At 38.2% G+C, this 22,642-nt stretch overlaps 2 protein-coding genes across 17 annotated transcripts in view; both read left to right on the top strand.

Moving 5' to 3' along the window:
* The window catches only part of dlgap3 (discs, large (Drosophila) homolog-associated protein 3), a 908,365-nt gene that overhangs the window by 642,527 nt on the left and 243,196 nt on the right, over positions 1-22,642 (top strand). The window lies entirely within an intron of this gene.
* Positions 1-22,642, top strand: part of epb41a (erythrocyte membrane protein band 4.1a) — an 86,553-nt gene that overhangs the window by 23,571 nt on the left and 40,340 nt on the right. For 3 of the 12 annotated variants that reach the window (XM_008421562.2, XM_008421557.2, XM_008421552.2), the window contains exons 9-17: positions 5,225-5,377; positions 8,629-8,726; positions 8,825-9,000; positions 9,577-9,809; positions 10,252-10,320; positions 11,739-11,783; positions 13,773-13,835; positions 13,964-14,011; positions 19,214-19,384. In XM_008421562.2, coding sequence (XP_008419784.2) covers positions 5,225-5,377; positions 8,629-8,726; positions 8,825-9,000; positions 9,577-9,809; positions 10,252-10,320; positions 11,739-11,783; positions 13,773-13,835; positions 13,964-14,011; positions 19,214-19,384 — 1,056 coding nt within the window. The remainder of the gene's footprint in view (positions 1-5,224; positions 5,378-8,628; positions 8,727-8,824; positions 9,001-9,576; positions 9,810-10,251; positions 10,321-11,738; positions 11,784-13,772; positions 13,836-13,963; positions 14,012-19,213; positions 19,385-22,642) is intronic. The other 9 variants (XM_008421564.2, XM_008421554.2, XM_008421553.2 and 6 more) reach the window with 8 other exon arrangements.

The raw sequence follows: 22,642 nt of genomic DNA, 5'->3' as shown, positions 1-22,642 counted from the left end.
AGCTGCTGCCCCCGCGACCCGACCCCGGATAAGCGGAAGAAAATGGATGGATGGATGGATATATATATATATATATATATATGTATATGTATATACATATATATACATGTGCGCGCGTGTGCGTGTTTGTGTATGTGTATTATGAGAGCGTAGTTGCAAAAAGTGAATAAGATGGAACAACTTCGCTGAAACACATATGAGCTTTCACGGTGTCCGTAGTTCTCTAGACAAGAACGCTAAACAAACATGCGCGTATTTTGCCGCCAGGACAACAGTATCTGATGGGGAAACATAAATCGAAGTAACACCGGCTCAAGACCATGACCTTGGATTTGGAGACACTGATCCTCATCCCGGCCGCTTCGCACCAAAGCCAAATACTGTACCACTTTAAATGCCTGCTTGACCATTTGGCAGGCACTTCTGGACTCAAGATGTCACTCTTTTTCAAATCTATATGGGTCTTTAGGCACTATTCATTCAGGCAATCAAAAACAAGAAAATTACTCTGCAGGCTGTCCTGGCTATTATTTTCCCAGATAGCACAGAATGATTGAAACAACATTGAATCAATGTCAGCCAGAAACATTGAATCAACGTCGAACGCTGACATTGAAACAACATTGAAAGTGGTCGGTGACTTGAATGTTGAATCAACGTTACGGTTTCAACCATAACTGACATTATATCAATGTTGATTCAACTATTATTTGTATGTCAACTTACATGCATATTTGTCTTGATATTACATTGAATCAGTTAGGAATCAACGTTGATTCAACCATCATCTGAATCTGGATCCACATGCAGATTTGGGTTGATTTTAGATTGAATGAAAGCTAAGGATTTATGTACATTTTTAGGTCTGATAGGTCCTAACATGCCACTAAAAGTTTCTTCACTGGTGTTAAACACACTATATTATTGGAAGATCATGACTAAACTGTGTACAAAAGGTTAAAAATGACAACATGGGTTTGATATAACATTTTATTTAAGAAAAGAGGGACAGATCTTTAAACATATTTGACTCCTTTTTGACTGTCAAAACAACAGTCTATGGTCCACAGAAGAACAAAGTCCATGAGGTTAAGCTATGAACCAGGGAAACGGTACAAGTTGTGGTAACCCCAGTTAGACTCTGGTTGGCGTCACTTTGTGATGTCTTCCTCCCGTTCTGGCGTGTAATTAAGCCACTTCTTGACAGTTTAGCTGAAGTCCTCAAGAGTCAGCTTTGGGTCAAATTTACATCTTTATGAGACAAAAACTGAGGAAAAGTACTATTTACATTTGAGTGAAGTTTTCACGTCTTTTTATTTTTATTTTCTTTATTTTGTCTGCGTGTTATGTTGTTGTCTGAGGATAAATGCAGTTCAGTTTTATCGTTTACATTTAAACAATAAAATATTAAAATCATGAAAAACATCAGGTTTGACGCTTCTTGGTCTAAATAACACTGGATGTAATCAGATTTCAGTGTATTTAGGGGAATTTTGACGCTTTGCAGTTTGATATTGTCTACAGAAAAAGTTTGCGTGGATGCTGCACATTTTCACGCCGGCGAAAGAGTGTGCGTATATTTACGCAAACTTTGACGCAAAGTTAATTTTTATATATGCCGACTTGTGCGTAAAATATGGCGCCACACATTTTTTGTGCGCATGCACACCTTATGCATGAGGGAGGCCCCAGGTGTGTGCCTTTGTCTGGTGAATATTTGGTTAAAACATGTTTGTTTTTCATTAGGTGGGTAGATAATCCTGAAATAGCACTCAAGAAAAACTAGCAATACTTCATAAATAATACTCAAGCAAAAGTAAAAAGTACAATATAGTAAAAAATACCAACCATAAAAGATAGTCCCTGTTGCTCAAGGTGGTTCCTAAATCCGGGAATCGAACCCAGAACCTTCTTGCTGCAAGGCAACAGCTCTACCAACTGCGCCACTGTGCAGCCCACACTGTAAAATCTAATTATTTTACCTTACTTAAAAAATTATGCAAACTCATTGCCTCAAAAATAAAAAGTAAAAAATAAGCACAGTAAGCCGAGTACACCTAACTGCAGCAATCAGAATGGAGCGTGGACGGACCACTTTCAATCTCATACCTTATTTGGAAATGGGACCATTGCACTCTAGAAGTGAAGAAGGTGCTATTTCCTATATCATTCGCAGTCTCCCGTTTTTGTTTTCTTTTAAAATCTGAGATATATCTTCACCTTTAGGAAGGATTTTCACTATCAATATGTTTTTTAACTTCTCTTTCTTATTTACTTCAGCGCAGCTCACAGTTTTTAACAAATTGTGTAGCTTTCTGTGAACTTCTAAATCTGCTCCTTAGTCACATCTTTTCGGGCCTGCTACTGCCTCTAGTGGCGTGGGGGTGGTAACACAACTAATCTAATTACATTACTAAATCAAAATACCACAACGTCTTTATTATTTATTATTAATTCTGGAATTACTACTGGAACAGTAAAAGATAAATTCCCTCACAAAAGAACACATCTTTTCATTTTCTTAAGAAGGAAGTAGAGCTAATTAAATGAGATAAACAATACCTGAATGTGATTGCAGTTTCACTTGATGGCCAACCTGTTGAAACTGTAGCATATTTTAAATTCCTTGTATCATTCCTGGTCAGAAAACACTGGCTATATCATTATGAACTGTTCTCAGAGACTATTTTTTAAGAAGACCCAGTGATCTTGGGGTTACCTAACTTGAGGTTGTGTACAACCTCAAGTTAGGTTGTTGAGTTGAAATGTTAAAACTTAACATTCTACCTTGAGTTTTAACTCAACTCAAGTTAAAACAATATTTTAACTCAAGTTTTAACTTTTCATCTCCTCGGCTGGTTTGGTCATATGAGCTGCAGACTAACAGACAATATTTTAAGAATACTTTGAATGGCAGGTAAAACAGCAGGTAAATAGTGGTGAAACCAAAAACAACTCAGTCTCAACTGTTTGCCTTAAGGACATGGAAGATGGCAGGAATGTTTTAGCATCTATCCTCATTATTCATCAGTTTTAACCTCTGAGCTCATGAAGGCATTTCTGTGTTCCTCTGGCAACTAAGAACATCTATTAGAAGTCATTTATTGACAGTGCAATAATTATTCTTAACCAAACTAAATGATAACATTTACCTATAGCAAGCTAAGTGTTCTGCTCTATTCACCAATTGTTGATAATGTGATTCGATGAATATTTGTCGTTTTAGAGTCAAAGGAAAATGTCCGCATTGATAAGACTAAATAGTTTCATCTTATTTTTTCCTATATGTAACACTACCAATAAAAAGTTTCTCAGAAGTTTGTTTTTACATGGCAATGTAAAAACAAAAATTTTAATTTTTGCTTATATCTGTTTAACAACCCTGCTTGTAACAACCTGGGTTGTTATTCTTCTGAGAAACTAATTAATTGTTTGTTATTGACTTTTGCACAATTACATTTCTTACGATACATTTCAAATGGTACTTTTATTATAGTAGATCATGTTTTTATAAAGTTTATTTGATAGGGACAGACACACATCAACAAACTGAATAAAACATCATCCCATGTTTGCATCATGGTGCAATAGCAACAGCTAATTCGCAGCACTTGTCCCTAGATGGGCTTTTAAAAAGTAACTCTAAAAATTGAAGTGATAATCATTTAAAATAGCACAACATAATGTATACATATGTGTTGTTTTTATGTCTCCTTACTTATTTTGTTCCTCCTATAACTGATGGAGATATATAGATATTATTTATAATGTATAAAAGTATTGTTTATGTCATTTAATTAGCTCTACATCCTCAAGAAAATGAAAAAAATATGGTGCTTTATAAGATTAGATTAAGATTAGATTAGTTGTGTTACCACCCCCACTTCACTAGAGGCAGTAGCAGGCCCGAAAAGATGTGACTAAGGAGCAGATTTAGAAGTTCACAGAAAGCTACACAATTTGCTAAAAACTGCGAGCTGCGCTAAAGTAAATAAAAGAAAGAAGTTCAAATACATGCTGAGAGTGAAAATCCTTCCTAAAGATGTAGATATATCACAAATTTCAAAAGTAAATAAAAACGGGAGGCCGCGGATATTATAAGAAATAGCGCCCCCTTCACTTCCGGAGTGCAATGGTCCCATTTCCAAATAAGGCATGAGACAGAAAGTGATCCGTCCCCAACCCCTTTCTGTTTGCTGCAGCGAGGTCCTTCTCCAGTAAGATTAAGATCAGTGAGTAAGAAAAACTTAATTTAGTTTAAATAAGCAGTACTAAATCAAGTAGCACAACCAATGAAAAGAACTGAGTTCATGTAACTTATGCATTAACTTAACTTAATTTCTTAAATTTGTGTGAACTGCTTGATACAAATTTAAGCCCACTTAGAATTACTAAAAGCAAACAACATACTACTTCTCACTTAAATCAAACAAACCAATATTCTTGAATGAGTCCTTGTCCCTCCTCTCTCACTTCTTTAAAAAAAAATTAAGATAGGAAAGTCAGTAACGGGAGAGGGGGAAGACATGCAGCAAAAGTCATCAGGCCTGGACCTTAGTCAACGATGAAGAACTCCATGGGTTGTGCACTACCCCTGTGCCACAACAGCAACCCTCTCTTCCTCTTGACAGAATTACTAATTACATCAAATATTTGAAATACATAACATATATAAAAATATTCTGCTGATACAGTAAAGATGAATTCACTCTCACTCTTGATCATCACTGTCATTTGCAGGTGTCGCTTGTGCGTCAGATTTAAAGAAATACATGACCTCAATACAAAGGTTCCAGCTTGGGACTTTTACATGTAAAAAAAAAATGCAATTAATGATGCAACTAATGATGTTAAAAAAAAGTTAGTTGACTTTGGTGATATTCCTTATCATAGGTCGACACACAGTAGTAGGCCAGTCTTTGACAATAAATTTTTGTATTATTGGCAACTAGAGTTAGCATAGCGCTAACAGCCTAATTTATGATCAAGCTCAAGTAGAGTTGGTTGGAGAGACTTTTCAACCACAAATTCTAAGTAGCTTGCTAGAAGTGAGTGTTGATAGCAATTTGATGAAAACTAATTTAAGTCAACTTACTACTTTTAATTAAATACCATGATCGTATTTACAGTATAGTTACTACCCAGTTTTGGCTGTCTACTTGTTTAATGTTGAATATCTGGAAGGAGTTTTAGGATGCAAGACTCATTTTACTGTCTCTGACAGGACCTGGATGGTGTTGACATCATGCTGGGAGTTTGCTCAAGTGGCCTGATGGTTTACAAAGACAAACTGAGAATCAACCGTTTCCCATGGCCGAAAGTCCTTAAGGTGTCCTACAAGCACAGCAGCTTCTTTATCAAAATACGACCATCTGAGGTAAATAACCATTGTTATTCATAACCAGACTTATTCTAACTACACTGAGAAAAATGAATCTGTGGTGAAGTAAATGTTGCTGAATCTGTGAAATCAACAATCAAGTTAGCATCTTTACAAAAGTATATGCAGTATTGAGGTCAGAAATATGTGTTCAAGATACAAGACGTTGTAACTTTTGTCAAAAAATAAATTGCTCAAGGACTAGTCTGTCTTCTTAAGTTCACCCACACAACCAAAAACAATCATGTTATCTCTACTGTGTTTTATTCAGTGTTTCAAAACACCAAATACTACCCAGAGGCTATCAGAAATCCCAAGCACCAATGGACCAGCAGGCATTTGACACCGATTAAACAAAGGTTTAATCGGAGGTTTAATTCTGCTCTATCTACTGTAGTGAAACCTGGTTGGGACTGATTGAGATCTTTCCAGGACACACAGAAAACAGATCACAGAAACCTAGAGGCAACAAGTAATCTTGTATTATGATTCAATGTTGATTGAAACTTATGAAATATTTCTTTTAAATGCATTATTAATTAATGTTATGAGTTATGTGATTTTGGGTGGAAAGTAAAAAAGGAAAAAATCATAAATAGATAAAAGTAATGACTGCAAGTTAAATGAAAATCTCTTAGACTGTGACGCAACCAGAGGCTGAGTGAGAGGAAGAACTGTGAGCACGGAAGAAACAGGAAGTGGTGTTGCGAAACACAAAGAGGACCAGATGTTGAGCTTCAGCAGGAGTATTTCAAAGAAAGAGGAAGTTCAAGAGTCGAGTAGGGAAAAGGTCGATGGTTAACCAAAGGCGCTTGACGTCAAGGAAGATTGTGCAGAGGACTGTGTAGGCTGCTGAGGCGTACACAACCGAAATGCAGAAGGTATGCATGCGCATCCAAAATACAGAGAGTATAAAAATACATGGGAAGGAAGAACCGGGGTTCTTTGTTCCGCAGTGTTCGAGTCAAGTCTACACGAAGATGCAGGATCGGATAAGGGCTACGCTTTGATACCACGGGAAGGTGAAGACTTCGCACTGCCTGAGACGGGAACAAGATCCTTTTACCCACAACCCGGGTTCTGATTTGACAACCGCCCTACACCCAACCCAAAGATCTTAACGAAGCTGCAGTAGACGTGGAGGATAGACAAAGATCGCATATGGATAAAGAACTGAGCTCATGGAGGATACTCACCAGTTCGACTTTGGATTTATTCTAAAAAAGACTCTGCCGTGATAGGGCAGGTCCCAGACCATGGATATTAAAGTTTTCTGCTGCCAAGATCAACTCAGCATCGGGGAATGAGTTAACTAGGTCCCAAAGCCTCTTTTATAGTTCAGTGACACAGTATAGGGACTGGAGGGAAGTGTGATTTCTAAATTTCTTGCATATATTAATCTCTTGATTTTTGATTGAAGAAGCTGTATGTCATTTTCCCCTTCTAAAGCTTGCTAATAAAATATTAAAGTCTAATTAATGCCTTGGGCAGTTAAATTAATTGAGTCAATTGAAAATGAATTCTTCTGTTTAATATAAAATCAGTGGTCATGATCCTAGTAATTAGGGGGCTTCAGATGTTTCTTTGGTGTTGGTAAAATAATGACCTTGGGATTCGTGCCGAGTCTCTAAAATTATCTAGACTGTAACAAGTGCACGTTATTAATAGGGAAAGAGCTACCGTTAGCAGGAGTGGTTTCTGAAATCAGGCAACTGCAGGCTACTCAGATGACTGTTTCATTAACTGTAAAGGGTCATAGCTGACGCATCTTTCTCACTCCCAGCTTAAACAGAATGTCATCTATACTCTCATCTGTAGTAATACTCAGGAGTTAGAGGCTTTTCGGACCCATTAGGTGGAGAGCTGGTCAGTAGTCAGTCTGCTGGAGTCTGAGAGGAGGTATGGGTGTGGCTGACACCCATACCCATAACACTACTTAAAAAAATAAGATTCAATTCAATTAAGTTAATGCTTCAGGACATTTGTACAACTGATTTCTGTATTGAAAAATAAAATATGCACTGATGAAAATGTTTTTTAATATACCATATGTAGGTTAACAAAGTAATGCTGTTGTTGGTGATGTAGGCAGAAAAAAATCATTTTGATGAGAACACTTGAGCTTAAGAATGTTGTTTACCATGGAAAAGTCTAGATCAAATTCCTTATTTGTATGTAACTTATAATATCAATATGTCTTTGTTATTTAGTTTATCTACTGCTAAACAAAATTTATCAAGTTTGCAATACTTAAATCGCACAACATAACTTCATGTGTTTTTACATGTTGCAATAATTTATTTATTTATTTATTTATTTATTTATTTATTGTTTTAGCACATAGGTTTATATGTGACAGTAGGGATTGGCCAGCAAGGTATCCTACAATGCATTGTGCCACCAGCAGCAGCAACTGATTAGGGCCCTTTTTAATTTGTCACGAAATTTAGTTTTAAGATGTTTAAGGGGAAAACGTAGACTCCAAAGCTTCAATTATGATGTCAGAGCAGCAGAGTAGCTTCTGCCTTCCTATTGGGTAGTTTCATGCTTTTACATTTGCATATATTAAACTGCACCATGAGTTGTATGCTTATTTTCATGGAGCCGTCTTGAAAAAAAAAAGAACAAACTATTACTGCTTTCTATGTTTTCTGTCAAAGTTTGAGCGGAGAAACAAATAAAAAGCAGGCAGGAGCCAGGAACTGTTTCAGTCAAGTAATATGCTTTAAAAATGTGAATTTTTTTTGAGGCAATAAATTTGCATAATTTTTTAAGATTATGCAATAATTTTTTAAATTTTAGAGTGTACTTGCAAACTTCAGTTAATACATTAAAAAGTTGAGTAGTTTATACAAAGTATAGTTTTGCTTAATCTACTTGACAAAATTATGTTCACTTTACTTGGATTTATCGTTTTCATGTAACAAAATAAAGTATTTTAAACAAAGAACGACCTTGTTTGATCAACATAAATAAATTATGCAAATAGCTGTCTTAATTTTTTTTAAGTAGCTAGAGCAGTATATTTTTATAAGTGTAATACTGAAATTAGTAGGGATGGGAATTGATAAAAACTTGATGGAGTTTGTTCAAGTTAGCAATTCCACTGTCAATGACTCTTATCAAGAAGAATTGAACTACTGAAAACCAGTTCTCTACAAGAACCAGTTCTTTATTCCCATCCTTAGAAATCAAGAAGAAAAAAAAATCAGCGTTTAACTTTTAAAATTATGTTTTGTATTCAACAGACAGAACAGTATGAGAGTGCAATTGGTTTCAAACTTCCCAATTACAAGGCCGCCAAGAAGCTGTGGAAAGTATGTGTTGAGCATCATACCTTCTTTAGGTAGTGTATGGTATTTTTTCAAATCTTTTTCAAATCTTTGCTTTAACTGTTTTCTGTTTAAATTTTACTGTTAAATAATATCCTTTCTTTGTGGACAGGTTAACTTCCACTGAGATGGCCACCACCCCTAGAAAGTTCCTGGCACTAGGCTCTAAATTTCGTTACAGTGGACGGACTCAGGCTCAGACCAAGCAGGCCAGCTCTCTGATTGACAGACCAGCTCCCATGTTCCAGCGCTCGTCCAGCAAGAGGAACTCACGCAGTCTGGACGGAGGTAAAGAGCTGTACATGTTTAAAACACTGGCAATGTAGTTAGTGTGTTACCTGGGGCTCTTTCACAACTTCACATGCTAGTACATGCCTTGGCACAATAGAATAGAAACAACCTTTATTGTCCCGCATACACTTTATTACTGCCCATATTTCTCTGCATTGTGTTTTTCCTTTCCATAAAAAAAAAAAACCTTCTGTCTCTCTGATTTCTATCCACCCAGCCCATAGTCAAAGCAGACAAATGTTTATGGTCAACTCAGCCTTCTAACTAACTTTAATTTTATGATAATTATACAAACAGTATAACAGAGTTTGGTTATATTGCATTATGTTTTGAGGAAAATTGGACAGTATTTTAATGAATCAGAATGAGACCATATGATTGTATTATAATATATAGGATTCTATTAAGTGGATAAAAACTGTTTACCTGAAGGTTTTTGTTTTAATTTGATACTAAATAAAATAAAGTATATTGAAATGTACAACATTTTTTGTTTATGATGTTTCAAAGAATAATGTGTGTGTTATTTCATTAGAAGTTGAAAGTGAGGTCACTGCATCTCCTTTTTCCCAGCTATGGCCACTACACCAGACAACAAATCTAATCGTCCGGTCAGTGCCCCTGTTATGTTACCAGTATCTCCAGGTGAGGCAAAGTCATCGCCACTGCTACCCACACTGCCTCGCCATAGCCATCTTGATGGCTCTACACCCAAAAGCCAACGGCATACAGATTGGAAGAGGGAGCTAAAGACAGAGTGTAAGCCAGAGCACAGCCCAAAGCCACCGTCTGCTTCAGAGATGAAGGTAAGGCACATTTCATAGACTTTGTGTGATTCAGTACAATGCCAATATGTTTTTTACTGAATCTAGGACTGCATAAACTTATTGTGCAAAATAATTATCAAAGACAATTATGAAAGGTCATACAAATTGGATATTTTTTGCATATTCCAATAAAATATTTGGAAATGAAACGCTACAAATTATTTATTTTATTGCATAGTAATATTTTATATTTACAGTAACTTTGCATGGTAAACTACAAATGTATCATTGGGTCTCAGTTTTGAAAGTCTGAATATAAATAATGAAATAAAATACCCTTTGTAAAAAACAATCTGCAGAAAGAGCCAAAGCTTATACATATATCATAAAAAAAAAACCCGTATGGCTAGTGCACCTATGTATAGACTGTAGCCTGGGGTTTCCCTGGAACTAACTAATATTATGAGCTTTATGCTACTAGACTGTTGCCAAGAGAGAGCGAAGGAACCCCCCCTCCATGACCAATAGAGAGAAAGAAAAAAAGAACCAGGTTTGTTTGCCTGATGCATGAACACTCAGCATGAGAATATTAATGCAGACTCTTTTAGACCTACATCACTTCCTTAAAGCTTTTAAATGACTTTAGATAAAGAAAGAATAAAACAAAAACTCTCTCTTGTGGTAAAGAGAGAGTATTTAGTTTTAAAGAATGAAAGGCAGTATAACCAGCACACAACTTTAATGATTAACTGACAAGAAAATTTGAGCTAATATCAATATCGGAAATTAATATTGCTATTAATTTCTGGACAATAACCACCACCGCTGAAATTGCTTCTCTACTTCAGTTAAACACCGTACCATTGCCACATGCTCAAACAGATACAACATTGTCAATCCCCTCCCCTCCTGAAACACTTATTGGGAAATGTGAAAAAGCTGAAAAAACATCACTTGGTAATACTGGCCCAATTTTTCTTTTGGGACTCATATCGATATGTTAGAAAATGAATAACATTGACTGATTGGCCACTTTCAGGTAAAAAACCTTTACTATGTCCTGACAGTGCGATATGAGACAAATAATCTGTGAGAAAAATCAAGCTTCTCTTCCTTCTCCCTACCTGCAAAAAATCCCTGTTTGGTCAGATGCAAGCAATCAGAGGCAGGAAGAGGGTTTAATGCTGTCAATCAGGTCGAGGACTTGAGGTGATGGTAGTAGGAAAATAAGGAGAAAGAATAGGATCTTTGTCCTTCTTGTTCTACTACCAGATTATCTGTGAAAAATTAAGGATGCAAACAGTGACATGGACATCCTTACATGTCACTGGACATGTAAGGATGTCCAGATTACTTACAACAATGAAAGTTTTAAGAAACCTGCAAGACACATTTTTAATAAAGTTACATACTGCAGATTTAACCTAACATCACTCGAGAGGAAATAATTAAGTATAATTTAGGGGTGCACCAAAAAAATCAGCCAGCCGATAAATCATGATGTTTTCCTTAATTTTGGGAGATCGGTGATCAATATTCAGATCAACCAATTTTATTTACTTTGAGGAGGGTCTAAAAATCAACAACTGTCCTCGTTTGCTCTGCCATGAGAGGGATTTGACTAACAGACCTGCCCACCAGGTCATGTCTGCATGTTGACAGTAGACAATAGTCACCCCACTGTTGCCAGCTCAGCAACTTTCTTGATGTATTTAGCAACATTTCAGACCCAGTTGCAATCAGAAGGTCAGTGTTTCTAAAAACTAGTGATCGGAAATTGGCCAGAAAACTGCAGTTGGTGCACCCAGAATAATTTTCCTTAATTTTAGAACCTAGCAAGCTATGTAAAGCAGCATTGTTACAACAATTTGGATCTCCTTTAATGCATGTCATTTTTTGCTGTTTTATATTTGAGTTACAAAAGAGGCTTACAGAGAGTTACAATTTTCTTTTCTGATGGGGAAACAGCTCTCTGTTCAGGATAAAAAGATGGAAATGGTTCGAGTAAGGAAGGTTAGCAACATTTTTTTGCCGACTTACATTATCATCAGTAATTTATGACACTTTTTCATTTCCATTGCACAGTCAAATGATGCTATATTTTCTTGACTATTGTGATTTGTGGATGCCTTTCTTGTGAAAGCTTGTGCATTTCATTAAGAAGACATGAATACATTTTTCTGGTTACTTTAATTAGAAATTCAGCAACCTAATACTTTTACTACCATTATTATTATAAAGTTTATTTGATAGGGTCAGACACACATCAACATAGACAAACTGAATAAAACATCATCCCATGTTTGCATCATGGTGCAATAGCAACAGCTAATTCGCAGCACTTGTCCCTAGATGGGCTTTTAAAAAGTAACTCTAAAAATTGAAGTGATAATCATTTAAAATAGCACATCTGAAGAGACTCAAACGGAGAAAGAAAGCGATTAAGAGAGTTTAATGACAAAATGAACATAAAAATAAACAAAGTCCTTTGGCGTTCAGGCCCCGGCCGGGGACGTCGAGCTGGACTTTGATAAGCTCGATGAACATTCCTGATGCAGCATAGGAATGTAGACCCCCGGGGCCTGTACTGGTGGCGGCGGTCGGAGGAGGACGAGGCCTGAGAGCGGGGAGCAGAAGGTGGAGATGGGGCGGAGGTGGGATGATCGCAACTGGTGAGCAGAGGAGGCCATTGGTGAAGGTCATTTTGAACTGGAGCCCAAACGATGATTGGCTGGAGCGAGGCTTAGACCGGCGCTGATAGGTCCAGGTTGCGGAGAGGGAGGCGCTGGTTGATGAGGCAGGTGTAGTCACACCTGCCTCAAAAGTTCAGTCTTCCAGACTGAACTTTTGTCAAGACTCCATTTTTGTTTGATTTTTGAACATACAAAAACTGGTTACAGACCATAAATGAACAGGAAGGGAGTTCCAAACTCACTTCCTGTGAGTTTGGAACTCACTTCCTCTCACAGACAGAGCACTTTGAGCAAACGTGGTTCTTCGAAAGTGGACCTTATATTTTCCATCTAAAGCTGCTCTGGTAGATCTGCTGTTGCCCTGCAGTCTCTGTATGCAGTCGCTTAATGGTGCAGGTGCAAGTCCATTTAAACACTTAAAAATCAATTTTAAAACATTATAATTTAGAAAATTTGTAAAATCCAAAATGCCAAATTTAGCCAAAATGTGACAGTGATGGAATCTAATCGGCTTTTGATATAAAACCTTTAAGGCCCAATTATAGAGACTTGCTAACTGATAATAATGATGATAAAATATTATCATCATTAGTAATAGCAGTATAATTTGCCATTACGTTACAACAGTCGAGTATAACATTCTCGTGAAGTACATGTAACCACACCCTGCAATGTTAACATAAGCGTCAGGCAGGAGTGTAGATATTAAATGATGAATTGAGGTTTCCAAATATTTATTATTAAAATTAAGTCTTACAATTTTCCCTATTTTTGTATTGGGGAAATATTTTCAGTAATAGTTTTTTTTCCAACCCCAAGAAAAAACAGCCATTTAATTTGTACAGTGCTGTGAATGAAAACCTCGAATTCATTAAGGATGAAATTTTAGAAATTTCTTGTATAATTCAGTATTTTTTTATTATCCCGAAACAGTATCATTTGTAAATTAACCCCTTAACTATCTTGGCACAATATAACATGAGCTTGTTGAAATTTTTCAAATCCAGAAAACACACACATGCAACATCCTATGCAGTAGCATCTTATGCATGCATAGCATGTGATTTACAATTCTTGTTTTTTCATGTGTCTGCGTTGACTGTAACACATACCCACCCAGTTTGTATAGGTTTGTCATCTTTTATTAGCTGAGCTGACAAATTGGGAATTGCATGCTGCATTCTATGTTTCTGCGCACCAATGCTTTATCTCGCTACCATAGCCATTGCTGTTATTTGAAGATTGAAACATGGACATTAATTCTAACTTGCTCACAACCAGTTTTATTCCTTTCCCTCATTTTTCACAGAAGAGACCCAAGAGACTTGAGGGAGAAACTATTTATATCAGACATAGCAATTTAATGTTGGAGGTTTGTATTTTCAGTGTTACAGTTTTGGTAGTTTCTGTAACAGTTATGTGTGCATAAATGTAATGTTTATTTCCATTTGCTTGATCTGTTTGTTTGTTTCTTTTTTCTCTCTCTGTCTCTCTCTGTAGCTCAACCCAAAATGGTTTGCATGCACCATTTTCCTGTCTGATTGTCATGCAAGTAGCTTCTCATCAGTTTTTCTGTTTGTCATATAAGCTTTTCAGTTTCTGAAATATATGGCTGGGAAACATTGTCGTTTTGTTTAACAACAAATTCTGCAGCCCAGTTTGTCCTTAAAGTGTGTAATTAATTCCCAAATTAACTTTTTTTTGCAGATAAACTGTCAAAATACTTAAGATTCTATCTTTACAGACACTTTCCAAAAATGTTAATGTCATGGAAAAGTTATTTAATTCCCATAATTTTATTCAAAATGTTAAACTTTCATAAGTTACAGGTTCAGGGCCCACAGTTTAAGTGATGTCAAATATTTGTTTGTTTATTGTTACATAATTTGGGCTTCCAGCTAATAAAACCCACAAAAACAGGAATTCAAAAAAATTGAATACTCTGAAACAATAAGCTTAAACAACGTCCCAGTTTTTGCAGAAAAAACTAAATAAATTAAAATGAAAATATTGTTTTGATAACACTTTATTTGAAGGAGGATGAATAAGACTCGTGACCTTCATATTTGATAGTGAGGAAATGGATAGGGAGAAAAGGGGAGGTGGGTGTTAACATAATAAAAATGGTGGTGACTGTAGCGGTGACTGACCATCTGATAAAAGCTCTTTTATTATTTTATCTACTCTTTTTAACAGCTAAAACAGTAATGGTATACATTGGATGGTAATGGTATACTTTACATTGGTGACTCTTTCCCAGTCATGTATGTGAGATCAGTTCCATGATCTACAGTACTATACTGTAGTTGCTTGTAACTTTTTTCAGACAGACAGCTTTTCTTCTCTTTCACTTTACTTTTCAAGCTGATGTCTTTGTGCCATTTCTGCTGTCCTGGTAGCAGGACACCATTTCCTGGCAGCAGGAAATTTCCTGGTAGAACTCCCACCCAACCGGTGGGAGTTCACCGGTTGGGTGAACTCCCACGAACCCTCCAGGACTCTGGTGAGGGTGTAGAGCTGGTCCAGGCTGTGAAGATCATTTAATTTTGAATGACATCTAATTTACATAGATTTGATTTGCCCCTTCCTCTCCACTTTACAATCTAAATGTACAGCAATGTAAAAAAAGAGTAAAAAAACAACTTGTCGCTATCAGCTCACAGAATGGACAGCAAAGACTTGACACTTGGCTTTAGCTTATGATTCCAGATATATGCAGTGCCCTGGGCATGCTTTGTTTGTGGATCTTTTTTATCACTGACACATACTGTATGTACGGTGGCCGACAGGTGTAAATGAGCAGCAACAGAGAAAACATACAAAAAAAAGAGATGCAAACACATGAAATGCAGCAAACAAGAAGATTTGCAAACAAAAAAAGAGACGCAAAGAAAAAGCAAATGAAATGCAGCAAACAAAAGAAAAGATGCAAACAAAAACTGCTGAAAACGGAAGTGTTCCAGACCACTAGAGGCAGTCGAACAAAAAACAGCTGTATCCAAATTTAGGGTGTGCATCCTTTAAAACAGGTGTTCAGAAAAGCAGCAACGGCGGCAAAATTATTTTTGCTGTATTACAATTAAAATTACACAAAATGATTTTTCACAATGTTTTTAGGTGAGAATGTAGATGTATAGATCTCAAATATCTGCTCGGTCACTTAATTGCAATATTGCTCCAACGTTTTCGGAGATGTCTGCTCCCGCTGCATGTCAGCTGGCCGGGCGCTCCAGGTTCGGTACACTGAGGGAGAACACATGTCTCCTGGCAAATCGTTTTAAAAACTTCCAATAGTTTTCCCCTATGAGTGGAGGTGAAACACAGATATTAAGCTAAGTAATAGCTGGAAATATTTTTTGGTTCACTAAAGTATTTAATTTATTCCTGAGCAAATGGGCTTGACTGATTAAAGTTAAGCCTTCAAACATAATCGTTTTACTCAACTGTAATGACTTACTCCCTGAGATCTGGAGAGTATTTGAAAATGAATAATTAGCTTACATTTCTTGCCATACATGTTTAAACATTTTAGAATCAGACAAGCAGATTTCTTTTTTACTATGGAACAGCCTTTATTACAAAAGGTGAAGAATAATACAGAAATGAAGAGTAAAAAAAACAACCTTTGAGTCCTTTTTTTTCCTTCGGCGCTCTGTGCTTCACGTTGTCACGGTTGCTAACCAACATAACGCCGAGATGGAGGCTAGGCAGCTAGCCGGAGGCTACAGCTTCTCTCTTCTGGTCGTCCATATTCATGGCCTTCGAAGGACCCGTCATCCGTAGACCGGGCCGTTTCTCACATAGACATAATAAAAGGACAGACGCCTAATGGACCGCTCTTGTCTTATCAATACATATTTATATAAATATAAAAAGAACGAAAAAATGATTAATACTGAATAATATTAAGCTATACATGTTTAGCACACACACCTACACATACACACACGCTTGCACGCACACACACACATATATAGGTTTTTTTCATGTTTTCCAGCCGACAAGTTCTAGCTCAGGGGTGTCAAACTCCAGTCCTGAAGGGTCGCTGTCCTGCAGTTTTTAGATGTGCCACAGGTACAAAACACCTGAATCAAATGGTTTAATTACCTCCTCAGTTCTCCAGAGCCTTGCTAATGACTTAATTATTCTATTCAGGTGTGGTGCAGCAGATTCACTTCTAAAAGTTGCAGGACACCGGCCCTCGAGGACTGGAGTTTGACACCCCTGTATCTAGCTTAAGAGTGATTGGGTCCAAAATCCGATGCGAGATTCATCCGTGCTGTGCAGTGAATCTGTCTCTCCTTAAGACATTTCTTCTTTCTTCCTCACATCGTGTCTTAGGGAAACCTTCAAAACAAAAAAGGGAGATTTGGGAGGTATCTTACTTTGACCGAGTTAAATAAATAACAGCCATTGCCACCTGTGTAAACTTTGCTGGTGAATGTATAACATGTAATATTATGATTTATACAATATATATTATATTGTTTCATTTCTATAATAGGCTCTTATATCAGATATCTAAGTCAATGTTAGAAAATAACTGAAACTTTTTAAGATGATCTCGGTTAGCTTTCAGAGTGGGGGCTGAACACCAAGCACTATAGCACTATACCAGTTAGCATTAGCTGGTATTTCGCCAGTGGACATAAATACAGCAAAGTAATATTCTAATCACAAAATATATACAATAATAAGTCCATCTTCCTTGTGAAACATTGTCTGTGGAGCCCTCACATCAATAGCCGTCGATCTGATCAACAATATCCCGCAGTGCTGAGGCATCTTCTGCTGTTTTGGTCGAGCAAAGTAGGAGGGTCTTTTGTTTGCGTCTCTTCTTGTTTGCTGCATTTAATTTGTTTGTGTCTCTTTTTGTTTGCATGTTTTCTCTGTTGCTGCACATTTGCACCTGTCGGCCACCGTATGTATGAGAAAGCAAACGTAAATATTTTAAGACTAAGCGCATTAAGCTCGAGCAAACAGTGCTTTAAATTCCATGGGTTCCATCCATCTATCCCTCCCTCCTGTTTCTTCCCTCTCTCCAGTTATCTGGAGTAGGGTTGCAGGGGTGGCACACTAAGTAGGAAGGCCCAGACTTCCCTCTCCCCAGCCACTTGGGCCAGCTCCTCCAAGGCATTCATTCCCAGGCCAGTGTGTTCCGGGTACCTCGCGGTGGGAGTGCCCGGAACACCTCACCAGGGAAGCGTTCAGGACTACTCTGAGTCCCTCCCAGATGACTGAGCTTCTCACCCTATCTCTAAGGGAGAGCCCAGACACCCTATGGAAAAAACTCCTTTTGGCCGCTTGTATCTGAGACCTCGCTCTTTCTGTCATGACTCAAAGCTCATGACAATAGATGAGGTTAGGAACGTAGATCAAGCGGTAAATCGAGAGCTTCGCTTTTTGACTCAACTCTCTCTTTACCTTGACAGACAGGTACAGCGCCCTCTCCAATCCGCCTGTCATACTCCCACTCCATTTTTCCCTTATTCGAGAACCCGACATAATTAAAGTCCTCCACTTGGGGCATTACATCCTCCCCAACCTGGAGAGGGCACCTTTTCTGGCTCAAGACCAGGGCCTTGTACTGATCACCATCACTCTGATAAAACCAAACAGATCCTCTCATCACCTTGGCTGCACCTAGAAATTCTGTCCATAAAAGTAATTAACAGAATTGGTGTTAATTACTTTTGGATTCCGCAGCCGTGGTGGAATCCAACTCTTACTGGAATGATCCCATCTTACTGCAGACCAGACTGACACTGGCCGTACAGGGACCTAACAGCCCATATCAAAGGACCTGGTACCCCAAACTACAGGAGCATCTCCCACAGGACTTCCCGAGGGACACAGTCCCAAGTCCACAAATCACCCTAACTCCCACGAACCCTCCAGGACCCTGGTGAAGGTGTAGAGTTGGTACAGTGTTCCACAACTAGAACCAGAACCACACTGCTCTTCCTGAATCCAAGGTTCGACTATCCGACAGACCCTCCTCTCCCAGATCCCTGAGTACACCTTGCCAGGGAGGCTTAAGAGTGTGACCCCTCTGTAGTTGGAGCACACTCTGTGGTCCCCTCAGCCCATTTTTCTGAATAAGGGGACCACCATCTCAGTCTGCCAATCTCCAGAGGAACGGCCCCTAATGTCCACGCAAGATTGCAGAGTCGCATCAACCAACACATCCAGAGATAGATAAAAAAAAGGAATGCAAGTAGTCAAATAGAATCCTGTAAGAGCACCGTATTGTGTAAGTACAATAAAAAAAAAGAATGACACCAGAAAATTTGAAATAGGACTGTCTGTTGTGTATCTTGTCTGACGGTTCTCTCGGTATAGTTCGCAGATTCTTTTCCAAATGATTTTATCTTAATATGTTCATGTACCTGGTACTGTGAAGCTTCATGGTTTTTTGAGACATAAGCATTATATGTTTATGTACATATCTTAGAAAAAGCACAAAGTAATTTAACTTGTTAAAAAACAATTTTTACTCTAATGATAGTGTGGCTTTGACATTGTTTTCACGCACCTTTATGATTACAAAAAAATCATTACGCACTTATCCATTTTACCTGCCCTTTCACTCATACTGTTCAATGTAAGATCACAATGCTCCTGTTTTTCAGTATGTTTTTCTGGCTAGTTTTGGCCAACATTTAACTCATTATATTCCTGTCTGTGATCTTTTTTTTTTTTTACCTTTTGCTCTATCATTATATTAATGTAACTTTTTCATTCTTGAAGGACCTTGATAAGACCCAAACTGAGATCATGCGCCACCATACTAGTATCAGTGAGCTCAAGAGAAGTTTTATGGAGTCAGTACCAGAACCTCGACCCAGTGAGTGGGACAAACGCCTATCTACCAACTCTCCACTCCGCTCAGTGAGCGTCAATGGCCAGCTGCAACCAGCGGTGAGTCCTGAGGAAATTATCTGCATATTTGTAAAATCAACTAAAATCAAAAATGGTGTTCATTCAGTCGTTTTATTTTGTATAAATAGAAAAGTCCTTTTGTAAAAAAGAAAAAAAAAACTAACAGGGGTGTTTGAAGCCCACATAGAAGAGTATGGAATTCAGTATTTCCCTTACCTTTATTCATGGAGTTGCCCCACCAACGAGAACCCCTCTTCCAAAAGGACATCAAACATATACTAACTGCAGTGGCGCCGCCAGGAATCTTGGGCCCCCTGACTGACAAAAAATTTGTTTGGGCCCCTCGTGCAGCTGCTGTTACAATTTTTTGAGTCTATTTGACCCATAAAAAGCATCACAATTTTAAAGGCTTGCATCTGTGTTGCTTTCTGTGGTTCAATACTGATAATTAGCACAATATTTACTGCTCATGAATTTAACATCCAACAGTCCACATCCAGTATGCAAGTAGGTTGCTTAAATTTTTTCTATTAGTTATAGATACTGAAATGTCTCTCCCCATGAGCAACAGTCAAAAGCAACATGCAACTACACATGAAGCAATCCAGACTTCTAAAAATTCGATGTAGTTGCATTTTATTCAAGCTGCAGTACATAACTTTAATAAAAATATGTTTTCTCCATATTTGTTAAAGCTGTCACCATGTCATAGCAGTTTGTTATGAGACAGATAATCTGTGAAAACAATCAATCTCCTCCACCTCCTTCCTGAATTACAATTACTGGTTAAAGTAATGCACCGTTCTGACCAAAACAACCAATCAGAACCAGTAGGCCACTCTTAGCACTGTGAATTAGCCTCATTCACTCACTGCTAAATGTGCTAATGGGGGAGAAACAACTTCTCTACCAATGACGGTAGATAAAGAAACCGTTTATCTGCCATCATTAGTAGCCAGGGGCGGATCTAGAAAAATATCTATGGGGTGGCGAGGGGGGCAGGGATTTTTTCAGGCGTGGCAGCATATGCCTATATATATTTATGTGCGTGCGCATGCGTGTGTCTCATTCTCACTTTTAGCTTACATAGACCTAACATTAGACTTAATTTACTTGTTGCAAAATATTGTTTTTCAAAATGAGCTTCATGTAGCACCGAGGCTTAAATACAATTTCTTAATATCCATCCGTCCATTTTCTAACACCCTTGTCCCTTAGTGGGGTCAGGATGGTTGCTGGTGCCTCTCCAGCTAACGTTCCGGGCGAGAGGCGGGGTCACCCTGGACAGGTCGCCAGTCTATCGCAGGGCAACACAGAGACACACAGGACACACAACTATGCACACACACACTCACACCTACGGACAATTTAGACAGACCAATTAACCTGACAGTCTTGTTTTTGGACTGTGGGAGGAAACCGGAGTACCTGGAGAAAACCCACACATGCACAGGGAGAACATGCAAACTCCATGCAGAAAGACTGGGGCCGGGAATCGAACCCAGAACCTTCTTGCTGCAAGGCAACAGCTCTATCAACTGCGCCACTGTGCAGCCCAATTTCTTAATATAGTATAGTTAATTATTTTTACGTTTTTCATACGTAAAATTTTTTTTACTTAATATAGTAATACATATCAATACAGTAATTGATATGTATTTCTGTATTGGACAGCGCCTATTAGTCGCTATGTGATGCATTGACTTATGTCCAGACAACCATTTTATCCCAATGCAGGACGAGCAGAAATCTGTCACAAAAATATTAGTAGCGCCATCATTTGTTATCAGGTATATCTATAAAATTTGACTTCAAATAAAGATGAGAAAACTGGTGTTTGCTAAATTCTCCGTGATACAAATCTATAAACAGTTTGGTTTCTGTTAGTTCTGTCAAGATACAAGAAGGGATGAATTTCCCATATATTGGTCAATTGTTTTATTTTAAACATGTAGGAGCTGTAGTTTGATGACTGTTATAAATATCACCACGTTTTAAGAACAGAAGGGATTAGTTCAGTTTTTGTCGCTTGTTTAACTTTTGGGATTGCAGCGGCTGCAGTGCGCCACAATAAAGGTGCAATAAGCTGATAAACAGGTGAAGAACCAAACTAGACAAAACCACTTCTATTTTGCCTTTTCTCGCTCTCTGTGTGGGCTTTACCCTACACGTAGACCCGTTTCCATGGCAACTGACAGACAACAGCTCAACAAGCAGATGGAACAGAGATTAACAATCAGGGGAATCAACACCAAAAAACAAACATTTCCCACACACAAAGTATGCAAAAACACCAAAACAGATCATTCAGTCTGTTTTGTTGTCAGGCAAAACAGAGTCAAAGTCTGACAACGTTATGTTGTCAGACTTGATGTGTATATTGTCATTATTAAGTTTTCGCCTGACCACCGTGGGTGGTTGATTAGCTGATTTAAACAGCTGCTCTACTGATGACTTGGTGTGCAAGTTGTCTTAGTTTAGTGCTAACAGAACCAAAACACACCGAACTGCGCAGCACAAGGCTATCAAAGTCAGTAGAAGGCCAGCAACAGTTAGGCTAGCGTAACTAACTCACTGCTCACTTTCTCAATACTTTCTCTAAATTAAAACTTTTTCCTCCCCTGTTAAATGTAAAACCCTTCAACCTTGTTATCTATGGCTGTCATAGGGTTGAATTAACCGCTAATCATTGCGCCGTTTTTTCAGATTCTTTGCGTAAGTGTGGTATTTTTCTGACTATCGATATTCCTGACTGCAATGGCGCATGTGTGGCGCACGATAAGTCACGTAATGTCTAGTGCAGTAATATATCCATCAATGCTGCTGCCTCGCACTCTGTCCTTTCTTCGCACATCCCGCTACTTAGCAGTGGGTGTCAGGTTACATTGTGTTGCATTCAATGTTATCGGAAAAAAGAGATTTAGGTGCTTAATGTCCGATTTGCCATAACTATTTATTGAATTCATAGTCGCCAGCTGGGGTGGCAACAGGGGTGGCAAGGCTCTCATATGGGGTGGCAACTGCCACCTCATGCCACCCCAGTAGATCCGCCCCTGTTGGTAGCTATGCTAACTAAACTGAGCATTCACAGTTTGAATCTGCACAGCTCTGTGCTATGCTAGCTGATTAAGTCATTAGCTGTGTCCGAATTCAGGGCCTTCATCCTTCAAAGGATTTGTAGGCCGATTACGTCATAGCGTGGCGACAAGGCCTGTCCGAATTCAAAGACTCCTTCAAATGCGTCCTTCTTTTCCCCAGATTTGAAGGGTGCGTCCGGTGTATCCTTCACGGCCCACG

Source organism: Poecilia reticulata, linkage group LG11, assembly GCF_000633615.1.
Source record: "Poecilia reticulata strain Guanapo linkage group LG11, Guppy_female_1.0+MT, whole genome shotgun sequence".
NCBI lineage: Eukaryota > Metazoa > Chordata > Actinopteri > Cyprinodontiformes > Poeciliidae > Poecilia > Poecilia reticulata.
This window is presented reverse-complemented; position numbering and strand designations above follow the sequence as displayed.